This window comes from Rhopalosiphum padi, chromosome 2 (assembly GCF_020882245.1).
Source record: "Rhopalosiphum padi isolate XX-2018 chromosome 2, ASM2088224v1, whole genome shotgun sequence".
NCBI classification, from domain to species: domain Eukaryota; kingdom Metazoa; phylum Arthropoda; class Insecta; order Hemiptera; family Aphididae; genus Rhopalosiphum; species Rhopalosiphum padi.
In genome coordinates, this window is record NC_083598.1 from 66,053,374 (window position 1) to 66,065,570 (window position 12,197).

Genomic DNA, 12,197 nt, shown 5'->3' on the forward strand with positions numbered 1-12,197 from the left:
ATAAATATCATCAAGTTTAACGTTTTCGCCTATTAGTACTAAATTCGATTCTCGTTGAATTACCAGGCCTTTATTTTTATTAGAAAGATCTTGTAATTTTGTTTGAAGTGTTGCCCCCTTCGATCCAGGAATAGTTTGAATTTTTTTCTTTTATTTCATAAATTATTAAAATATCATATTTTGAGTTAATAGCTTCTTTATTGCTATCAATGCTATTACTAAAAATTGCAAATTAGTGGATATAAATGTTAATTCATTGACAAAAGTTAGTACCATCTTCAATTATATCTAGAACTTTTTTAATACTTTGCGCATCATCCTTTGTCAATCTCTCGATAACTTTTTTATATTTGTTAAAATGATCTGCGTAATATAACGATGCAAGAATATCATGTCCCCCACCTAGTAAGAACTGGAACGGGTGGTAAAAGGATATAATTCATTTTCTTTTTAAAAATAGAGATTAGACTTGGTGTTTTTAAGAATATTTTCTTCCCATTATCAATTAAAGTAACTTTTGGAAATAACCATTAATTTTTTAATGTTTTTACTCGAAAAAATATAATTACTTGTAAATACATTAATACAATAATATGCGATACATTTTGAATTTCGTAAAAATATGCAAAAATATGCGATAACCATTAAATATGTAAAAAAAAAATTCGCTTGTTACTTCAAACTATTATGATTTGTAAAGATTTCTGACAATCCAAAAATGTGAAAAGTAACAAAATATGGAATTGCATAGAAATTCACACTCTACTTATAATATATTATAATGAAATACTTAGAAAAATATTTTTCTTCAGGTTATGAAATAAAAAAATGTATGCCATCATTCAAAACAGTGAAAAATAAAAAACATGATTAAGATAAAAATAATTAAAATTAAATATATTTTTTTATATAATGACCTAGGGAAATGTATAAGTAAATAAATAATTCTGAAATTATTGAATTTATAGATGTCATCCAATGATAAAATTCGAAAACTTTGTCGAATATGTGGTGACGTTGGCTCCATAAATATATTTGGATCATTAGGACAGTCAATGGATTTATCAGAAAAGATAAACACACTGTTGCCAATAAATGTACGTACCTACTCTTATTTATATAAGATATATTGTTTTTATTTTTTTTTAATTATTTTGATATTATACTTATTATAAAATATTTAAATAACAATAATAATGATAATAAATTTTTATTTGGATTGAAGATAGCACTTAACGACCGTCTTTCAATAATGGCATGTAATGCTTGTGTCAATCAAATTAATACATTGAATCAGATCGTGGGAATAGCTATTCATACCAATGAGTTGATGATCAAACTCCTAGAAAAAAAAGATAGCGTAAGAAATTAGCCAAATTGGTGTGGTTAATAATTTAATATTATAGTAAAATATATGTTATATACTAGGAGTCTAGATACTTACGTACACTGATAAGTATATAGATACGTTATATGTAGGCATGACGTAGCGCCGTAAAGTTAGATAGGTACTTATGATTGGGCCGTTATTGGTTAAAGGAATAATTTGTGTGTGATTCTAAATTTGTTTTATAAAAATATAAATGTCTGTTCGGTGCACAGTACTATAATATAAGTATACACGTGTAGTACACATTTCCAAAGATCTGTCCAGTGTCCAACATAGTATATAGTACCTACTTACATTCAGCTACGCTTACGTATTTAGTATCTATTATACTATATACCTACTAATTTATTATGGTTATGATTGTTATGAATCATATATCATAAACATAGGTGATTGATATAGAATATAAGTATTAAGTAACATATAAGCTAATTGAATACATCCTAATAACTATAAGTAGTTTTTATACAAAAATTATACACTTAAAAAAATAGGTATATAAAATTAAGAAGACTTCGTAGTTATAATTTCTTAGTTAGGCCTTATGGCTTACTGCTTAGGGTACTTAACTATAATAAAAATGTTAAGTAGATTCATATTTTACTATTTTAATGATTTTTTATACTATATTCATCAATATAATATAAATATAAAATATTAATAACAAAAATAAGAAATATTTAATGTATTTTTAATTCCATTTTTTGTATAAGCAGAACTTTCAAGAAAGGATGTTGCAACTTTGTCGTATTTGTGGAAATCCTGGATTATTGTATATTTATAATCAACTTGATGAAAATTCAGTGAGCTTAGCTGATAAGATGAACTCGTTTTTAACGCTGAAAGTAATTTTTTTCATGTTATATATTAATAATATATTAATTTTGACAAACTTTTTTGGCATAATATCTATATGTTAATTTTGTTTAAAAAATCGATATCTTGTTTCTAGTATTTTCGTCTTTATGTGATATAATTGCATATTTATTTTTAGGTGTCTCCTGTTGATCAACTATCATTAAAAATTTGTCAAAATTGTATCAATCAAGTAGAAGATGTATACCCCATATTTGAGTTTTGTCATAACACTACAAAACTAATGTCGATGGTGGTTGGAAATATACCACGGGATACTATGAATGTAAGAAGTTATTATATCATAAGTTAAGATTATGGGAATATATTTGTAAATACTGTTTTTAGTAGGTAACATCATATTTTTAAAAATTTTCTCGCTGCATTAATTAATCAATACGTATGTCTATTGTTGCTTAAACAAATTATTCATATAAGTGAATATTATAAATCTATTTTTATCTATCGTTATTATTTTCAGTAGGCGATCCATTTACAAATCAATTATATTTATGTTTACATTGTATCTTGTATGGTTTTGGAACGGTCAAAATGTGTGGTGGGTCATATAATTTAAAAAAGAAAAATACAGTACTCGTATTGTCCATCATTAACTGTATACTTATAAAATTAACATTTTTCACGTATATGGTGTATACATTTTTTATAAATATTCAAAATATTAGTTATAATTAGTATGCACTGTAATCGTTGTATACCTTACTCTTCAATTATAGGGTACCTACATCTCTTAACTTAAGGGCGGCACCGTTTTCGGCCAAAATGAACCTTTCCCTTTTCAGCCATTCTGGTATGTCCGTTTTCGGTCAATACACTGGTTTGGTCACCAATGAAATATTCTTCACGGTTTTTTTATATTAAACTACCAATTTAATATATAATAATCATATAATATTAATAATTTAAATTTATATCAAGTAACAAAAAACATAAAATTATAAGGATATTTAATTTTTTTTATAATTATAGAAAATATTTTTAATTAATTCCATTCGTGTTATTTCTCCTCTCTCATATTTTGTTATACTGGTATGGTTTTTATCCTGACGACTTCAAACTTTTTTTTTTTGATAATGTTGGAATATCCGCACTTCGTATTTTTACATATTATAATTCTATTTTAATTTAATTTATTATATTCAACCAATACATAATTGGAGCGGAGTCTGGTTAAAATATGAATGATAATAGACTCGCATGCATTTGTGGTTCTAGTAAAGTCAGAAGAGCCTGATACCCAAATAGTAGGAGGAAATATGCTTTCTTCACTAATAAAAGTGTCTGTTAAATAATTACAGTATGATTTAAATTTATTATCATCAGGACATATTGACATTAAATCTTCGACAAAACAATCTTCTACATAGATATTCTATACACCTAATTAGTAGTTATTACTTTTATCGCTTTTCTCGACCATTAGCGTATAGATGTCGGATTATCCATAATATTTTTATTTAAAATATATCTATAATTTTATGCTTTTTGTATAAATTGATAATTATAATATAACTTTTGTTTTTATATTTTTTACTTAATTTAATATATAAATATTAAATTGGTAGTTTAACAAAAAAAACGTGAAGAATATTTCATTGGTGACCAAAATAGTGTACCTACTGGCCGAAAACGGTCATTCCAGAATGGCCGAAAAGTGTCCCGCCCTAACTTAAAAGGATGTCTCACGGTCTCACTCATAAGTGTTGTCTCCGTCTTTCAAGTGCGTAACATGACAAATTTACATTAAGCCTAGTTAGTTTTAATGTGACAGTGAACTTAGCGACTGTCATATAATACGCGTTCTACCAGCCACTGTAAGATGCGGTCTACCTGCGGTTTTTACATAGGCTTAAGTTTATTTTTAATAGATAAACTTTAATCTTTTTCTTTGGTCAATACTTTATCTTTATTGCCTTATACACAGATAACAATACTTCGACATTTTGTAAAAGTATGGGCTCAATAGCTCAGTACGTCATTTATTGCGCGACACAATTTTTAATTAGAAAAAATCTTGTGGCAAATAATGAAAATGCCGAATGTATTAAGTGTGGAAGTGGTATGAATTTATACCTACGCAAGGAGAGAGGTAAGGAAAGGAAAATTTTACGTTGTAAGAGAAAGGGATGTCAAACAACACAAAGCTTAAGGTACCTAAGAAAATTATTTTCTTATATTCATTTGGCTTATTTAATCATAATTGTGTATACTATTATAGGAAAGATAATGCTTTTTGGACTTTTATTGACAAAAATGGTCGTCTAAATAGTGGACTAAGCCTCAGTCAACAGTTAGAACTGGTGTTCTACTGGACTCAAGGTTTATCCAATAAAACAATTATGACATTAACTGGGAGATCGTCCAACACCGTATGTGACTGGATGAATTTTTTTGACAAACTAATTTTTAATTATTAATTTTTTACTATTACTGCTACAATAATTATACTTTAATATTATGATATAATTTTTAATTTAGTTATTTGCAGTAGACCGCATACTATATTCGTAAATTCACCGGTAGACCGCATACTATATGACAACCGAACTTAGCAATCAATAAACTTAAAGGTTACAACATTTCTGTGGTGTATAAGAAATATTTTACTCGCTTAAGAATTTATAATTTATAACTCCAAAATTAAAATATTTTAAAATTACTTTAAACTAGTGGCGTAGCATGAATCTTGGTGGCCATAGGCCCTAAGACTTATAGTAGATGGAGCCCCTTAAACATAGAAATTAAATTATTAAATAGGATGATAGAGAGATTTTGATGCAATAGAATTTTTTTCATATTTTAAATGATCAAATTATTTTTAACATAAATATCATTTAAATAAAAAAATTAATATATTCTGTCTTATTTATGTACAATATACAATTGTATATTATGTAAATATGTAATACTAATATACGTTCTGTGCTCCCTAACTTGAATTTACCTTAGGTCTAGGAGTCCTGATTTAAAATATGCTACTGCTTCCAACAAACACAAAAATATGTTTTATTTACCTTTAAGATTAATAAAAGGTGAATTCACTCTAATATTAAAACTATCGAGGTAAATGAGAACTACTGTACGTAAATTTGATATGTTATGCATTGGAATTTGTAACTTTGTAAGACGATGACATGCTAGTGAGATGTGTTTTTATAAGTTTTAAAATGTTGACATTTTTTTCATTATTTGATATAATATACAAAGTATTACAAACACAATCTGTAGATACCTACAATTTTCAGAATAAGTATGTATTTACAAATTACAAATTTAAGATATACAGTTGTCACGATAACTCGAAGTTGAAGGGAGATAAAGATTCGCTTCGAGATATTTAACTCAAATTTATATTAACTTATAGCCTATAGGTATATAATTTATATTTCTAGGGGAATAAAAAAAAAATCGAGTTGTCAAGTTTTTCGAGTTATCGTGACTCGACTGTATATGTTCCTTCACACAACTCAAACATTACTATCGAGTATCGACACACTATTTAATATTTACTTAGTACACGTCAATATGTCAAATCTTAAATAGATACACGTCCGTGAATTTAAATATTGCAACTATTAAGTACGAAGTACCTATTAATCATCAATGTAATTTATAAAAATAATTTTCCAGCGCATTACATTGACATGCCTAAGACATTATATTTCCTACAAATTATAAGATTAGATATGGGCAAACGCCAAACACCCACATTGCCACGTCATCTCCTCCATGGGCTAGACCATCAACTAGACCACTAATATGGGGTGCTTAACTGTTGACAGTTTACCAATTGATGGTATTTCACTAAAATAATAATAGTTAGGTTTAAAAAAAGGGGTGCTAAAGACCTTTTTGCCCCCCCCCCCCCTAGTTGCGCCACTGACCTCCTCTCCAAAAATGAAGCCATTGTTAAAATTATTGTATAGTTTATAAATAGATAGTTATAATTATTTCTATACAACTTAAATATTTATTGTAAGGTTATTGAAAAATAAAAATAATAGTTTTTAATATTATTATATAAGCGGTTGGTAATGGTATATATACTACCTATAATATAATATTACCTAATAATTATTTTTGTTGTGACACATATTATGTATGTATAGATTGATAATGCCTCGTTAGACATTTCTGAAACCTTTCAAGATGATATAAAATTTGACATTGATGAAGTAATAATTCAAGTGAGACTATTAATTATTAATGTATGATGTATATATGTATCATTTAACTAACTATAATATGTATTTTTAGGAAACAAATGACCTTAGTAATATTTTGAGGGACTGCGATGTTAAAAATATTGTTCATACAACCCAAAATACCTTTAGAAGTACAAATCAAATACAATGTTTACGTTGTACACTTAATTTTACTTGTGGTGAGTAGGTATAATAATTTTAATAAGAGTTCGTTATGATAAGGTTGGTCAGATTTGTTGAATTGGGGGCATTGGGGCTATAACAGCCACAGCCTATTTGGACTTAGATTGCCCACAGGATCACGCTATAGCTGCTATGGTCTCAGTTCAGTAAATTAAGCAGTACCATTTTAGGATATAATAGCTGATCTGTAAAACGTTGTTTTGAGAGTGGTTCAGAATATCTATTATTGTCATAAGTACCTACTCTGCGTGTACGCCAAATATCAGTAAATACACGCGTCACGCGCTATGGTCGCTAGTTCGTACAAAAATCGCATCGTAAAAAGCACTGTTTTTTTCAATTTTCTGGATAATTTTCCCAATTTTTCTTTTCGTAAAAATCTTAATCCCACTATTTCGAAGATTATGTAAAAAAAATTTATCCCAATAGGTTCATTCGTTTTCAAGTTGTGCACTTAGGTACCAACAAACAGCATTACATTTATGTAATGTGTATATATATATTTATATATAGATCATAATATAAGTATATAACCTTTGTAAAATTATTTGTTTTTATTATATAAATATAGGTACAGAATTGAGACGCCATATTTTGCTGAACCATAACTTAAAAGATCTAGATTGTCATCATTGTTTTCGTCGCTGTTCAAATTTATTGGAATTTGAAAACCATGTAAAATTACATTTTTATGCTCAACTCCCATATTATCCATGCGACTTATGTACCATCAGCTTCACCAGTTTGGCAAATCTTGTACTCCACATTAAAACACATGACATAAAACATTCCAGAGAATGGGCACTTATCTACAATCAAACTGATAAATCTAAATGTTATAGCTGTCGATATTGTAATAAGACTTTTATTCATGAAGCATCAAGACAAATCCATGAACGTATTCATTTTACATGTTTAATATGTGAGACATGTGGTAAGCAATTGCCAAATAAATCTCAGTTGAGTGTTCATCAGCGTCAACATACCGGGGAAAGGCCTTATCGCTGTATGAACTGTGATTCTGCGTTTAAATGTTTGTCAACATTACGCCAGCATGAAGTTGTACACTATGAAAAAAAATACATCTGCGAAGTCTGTTTGCGTAAGTTTAGTCGGCCAGAAAAGGTTCGTATACACATGAGAGTACATACAGGGGAAAAGCCTTATAACTGCTTAATATGCAATAACAAATATCAACAGAAAAACGATTTAAATCGTCACATAAAAAAAAAACATGGAGATGATTACACTACGAACAATTTCAAACTAAATTTGTTTTAAATTTAAATAACTCAATATTTTAGATAATCAAATTATTGATTACAAATAATATTATATGTTTTTAATAATGTACATTTATTAATATTCTTATTTTTACTTTACCTAGCAATTAGCATTAATATTCTTTTTATCATATATTAATTATTACACTACCAATTCGATTAATTTTAATATCTTTCATATGTACATAATTTATTTATCTTATACACTGAAGAAACTAAAAATGTAGACATATTTTTTTATAAGATCATTGTTTATTTAAAAATAAAATTTCTAGTCAAATGTGTTTTATTTACATTAAATTATCACTAACATAAATTAAAATTATAATTTTTTTGTGGTTTTTAATTTTCTTTTAGAACTTTCATTAAGTGCTTGTATACTTTTTGGATTTGAATTCAATATCAGATCTACAAAAGTCATTGCTAGCATAAGACCATTAGACATAAGTTCTCTTATAATTGGTTCTTTAACCGATCTATAAGTTAAAATAGCATCAATAGCAGGAACAACAGGAGTAATATATTCGGGAAAGACGCCTTTTAGCATCAATTCTGTTATATCTTGTGATGAAATGATTTCTGTACCAACAATAATTCGAAATAGCCTGGCGTGTAAACGTGCTTTCATTAGTACTACTTTGTTCATGGATTCTTCTAAAAATATTTAAAAAAAATTTGTGTAATATTGTTTTAGAACAATATATTAATATATTGGTAAATATTTACGAGTATTATCTGAAGTATTTATAGTTTGGCTGCTGTTGATAAGAGCAATTAGCATAGCAAGTGTCTGTAGTTTAACATAAAATAAATTGGCACCAGCAACATTCACATTGTTTGGCATTTTCACATAGTTCTCAATTAGGTAAATATCACTTTCAGGTAAATCTTTCATGAGTGCAGCAACCTGAGTATATACAATTTATATAATAGGTAGTAATAATATGAATATATAAAATATTGCTTACAGAATTATAGACATCATCTAAATGAAATCTGTTCATCTCTTCTGGCATGTAAAGCATCTTCCAATCTTTAAGAATATTACCATCTCGAAGTATAGTGGTACAACTCAAATATTGACCAGACATTTGTATAGAAACAATTTTTTTAATAGACTAAAAACGGTTATCTAATTAGAGGGAATAGTAGAAAAATATGGTTTAATAAAATTACCTCTCGTCTTGCTTCTGAAAGTAAAGGCACATAATAGTTGACATTCCGACTATGTTTTCGTTTAATTTTATTAACTTCAATTGCTTCACTAAAACAGCGTATCATGCACTTCGGCTTACATCCAAAAGATTTCAATATCACTAACATAAAAATGATAAATAATAAAGGCACATTACAACATACCAGATATTTCAAGTAAAAAATAAATAACTCTACGAGCAATTGGTTATTATTCTTTTTTTTTTATTTTAGTCTATAAAACACGATGAGCACAAAATTTCCAAAAACTAACTGTAAATTATTTTAACATTAGTAAAAAAATAAAATCAATGACTGAGGACATATCGCCCTTTGAGTATTCTGCGCTGCAGTACTTTGCGTCCCTCTTTTGTTGCCATCCTTGTCCACCAACCATGTTTTTTAATACGTTTTGCTTCATTAGGCCGAGGAAAATGATGGCGTGTTTTAGTGCGAACAAAGTCAATAGACCAAGAGTTTAATGCTGAAGGTGTTAAAAAATTAGTTGGTGTAGACCCATGAGAAGTAATTCCAACAACTTTTCTAAAATAAATAATTATCATGACAAAAATTATTAATGGGTGTTATGAATCAAGTTAAGATATTTTTTCAATAACTTACTGGAAAGTGCTACGTAGAATTTGTCCTAAAACCATTCTGAATGATTTTCAAAAGGATATATGGGAAATTGATGAGTTATAATCTGAATATAGCTTACTTGTTTAGCTGATTTAAATTGAAAAAATTGAACCGGTTCCTACGATGAACCTCACTCAACCTCAGACATACTCGTGAAGTCGTGAATAGAAATTTTGTATGATTAACCACGATTAAAGATAGTACTATCTAAAATTATGTATTGAGCACGATGTAGATAAAAAAAAAATCTACATAATCTCGTATTGAGGTATACAATAGTACCAAGTTCATAACCGAGATAGCGCTATATAATATTTATAGAATTAAATTAATAACTTATTTTAAATTATACATTGTTTTATCGTTTTATGATATTTATTATTTATTATATTTAATACTTTATTAATTATAAATGTTATAATAGTTAGTTTTTACCAATGTATATAAATAATTAATAATTATTCCGATATAATAATAATGATTTAAAACATTTGTAAAGCACATAAATTTAAAACGTCCACTATTACGTTGACGATTGGCATCAAACACTACATATAATTAAATCAAGGGTCTGCCCCCTTTTTTTTAAAACTATTTCATGTTCAATTTATAATATTTGGTATTCTTTATTTTCACGTGTACGTGTACCCACTACTCATGTCTTTTTATAACATTTTTGATTTATTAATATAATTTTATGTATTCATATTAGGTATATCTATCAATCTACCTTTGTATAACTATAGTTTTTTGGAATCTTTTATATTTTTGTATAATAATAATAATTATTTATTTTATTTGGTATTAATACTATATTAATACAGTATAATCAATATGTTTGTTGGCATGTATTATAATATTTGTGTATTATTATTTTTTGTTTTGATTAATTTATTGATTTTTTTATTCTTTTATTTATGTATATTGTTGTTTGACGTTTTATTATTATTATACTTTTCCTTGATATATAAATTCTTGTTGCAATATATTTTTTGTAGGTACATTACATTCTTAGTATTATATTATATTATTATTTGTTGTGAGATAATTATCGTTATAATTATTATTTATGTTTACGTTTCTTTGTGCAAAATGAGACTTCAATATGTTTTTTTAATAATACAAATTTTAACCTTTCAAACTTTTTTTTACTAAATTTGGAACTGAAAAATTAATAATTATTACTTTATATTAATATATTAAATTATTAAATTATCATTATCTACTTAAAAAATTACAAACTATAGTTGTAGTGTTACACTATAGTTGGTTAATGGTTTCGTTATTACAATAGGCATATGTGGATGATTAAAATTATCTTTGATTAGGTATCTAGTCGAAATCTATGATAAAAATAGGGCAGGTGAATTATTTATCAGTTTAATCTTATAAGTGTAAGATATTAATATAAACATTCTTTAAAATTTATGAATCATGATAATTTATAGCATTAAGTATATAATATTATATTGATATTGTAAGTATAAAGAAATATAATTACGCTATTTACGATATTTTAAACAATGACAATTTGATTGATTATTTTTTAAAATATTCTAGTCACAAACATTGGCGCAACTAGGGGGGGAGGGCTTGGTCCCCTCAAAATATATTTTAACCCCCCACATTTATTTGATTATTTAATATTTAATAATAATTTAAGCATAAGATAATGAGAATGTGAGATACATCCTATGCAATATAACGAAGAGAATTATTGTAATATCATTATTCAAAAGTAAATTGTATATATATAAAATATTAAAGTTTATTTTGTAATATACATATAATTTAACAAAAATATTTTTATCTAATAAATATTATGCGGGCATGCGGCAGCGACAGTGGTTACCGTCCAATATTTTAGTTTTATTTTGGTGATTAAAAATGGGCAAAAAAACTTATTATTTTTAATATACCAAAAAAAGTATTCGTATTTGTACAGTTGTTACTATTGAAATGAAAACAATACAGATGATCTTCCTAGTTTTTTTGGAAAGCATGAAAGTAGGTAAATTAAATTAAGTATTTGTATTTATTTGTAGGTCTGCAGCCCCCTAATATTTTATACCTGGTTGCGCTAATGGTCACAAACAATAACCAACGATAAGTATTAATAAGCTTTATAACAATAACCAATACACAATATTACGATTGCCGCAATCTTATAACTACAGTCATCGATTGTAGTGCGGTCAACAAAAACGTAAATACTAAGCGAATAACACATTGACGTACATGGTCTGAAAGCGAAACCGTAGACGAGGAGAAGCAATTAAAGACAATTTATTATCTCTGCGCCGGCAGTTCGAGTATTTTGAAAATGTGTGCTTTGGGATTGTCAGATTGCTGTATTGAACTATTAACTATCGTGTAGTAGTTGATAATGGTCACAACGTATACCTAAGCTTTACTGTCCGACTGTCC

General features: G+C 27.1%; 3 protein-coding genes across 4 annotated transcripts; 1 reads left to right on the forward strand and 2 right to left on the reverse strand.

Moving 5' to 3' along the window:
• Nucleotides 1–968: 968 nt before the first annotated feature.
• Nucleotides 969–8,259, forward strand: LOC132923132 (myoneurin-like). The gene is made up of 7 exons (XM_060986968.1): nt 969–1,097; nt 1,226–1,360; nt 2,107–2,235; nt 2,385–2,531; nt 6,376–6,453; nt 6,524–6,650; nt 7,226–8,259. Exons 1-7 carry the CDS (start codon nt 969–971, stop codon nt 7,933–7,935), a joined length of 1,455 nt encoding a protein of 484 aa, XP_060842951.1. The 3' UTR covers nt 7,936–8,259.
• LOC132923130 (uncharacterized) lies at nt 8,168–9,981 on the reverse strand. Of its 2 annotated transcripts, XM_060986966.1 has the most exons (5): nt 9,850–9,981; nt 9,114–9,253; nt 8,906–9,055; nt 8,664–8,844; nt 8,168–8,591 (listed from the first exon to the last, which is right to left on the reverse strand). In XM_060986966.1, coding segments are annotated over exons 1-5 (804 nt in total). In that variant the 5' UTR covers nt 9,851–9,981; the 3' UTR covers nt 8,168–8,259. The 2 variants fall into 2 exon arrangements, with proteins under 2 accessions (XP_060842949.1, XP_060842948.1); XM_060986965.1 differs by lacking the exon at nt 9,850–9,981 and having other exon boundaries at nt 9,114–9,260.
• Nucleotides 9,336–9,891, reverse strand: LOC132923131 (large ribosomal subunit protein bL34m). The gene is made up of 2 exons (XM_060986967.1): nt 9,753–9,891; nt 9,336–9,674 (listed from the first exon to the last, which is right to left on the reverse strand). The coding sequence occupies exons 1-2, from the start codon at nt 9,785–9,787 to the stop codon at nt 9,440–9,442; spliced, it is 270 nt and encodes an 89-aa protein (XP_060842950.1). The 5' UTR covers nt 9,788–9,891; the 3' UTR covers nt 9,336–9,439.
• Nucleotides 9,982–12,197: the final 2,216 nt, after the last annotated feature.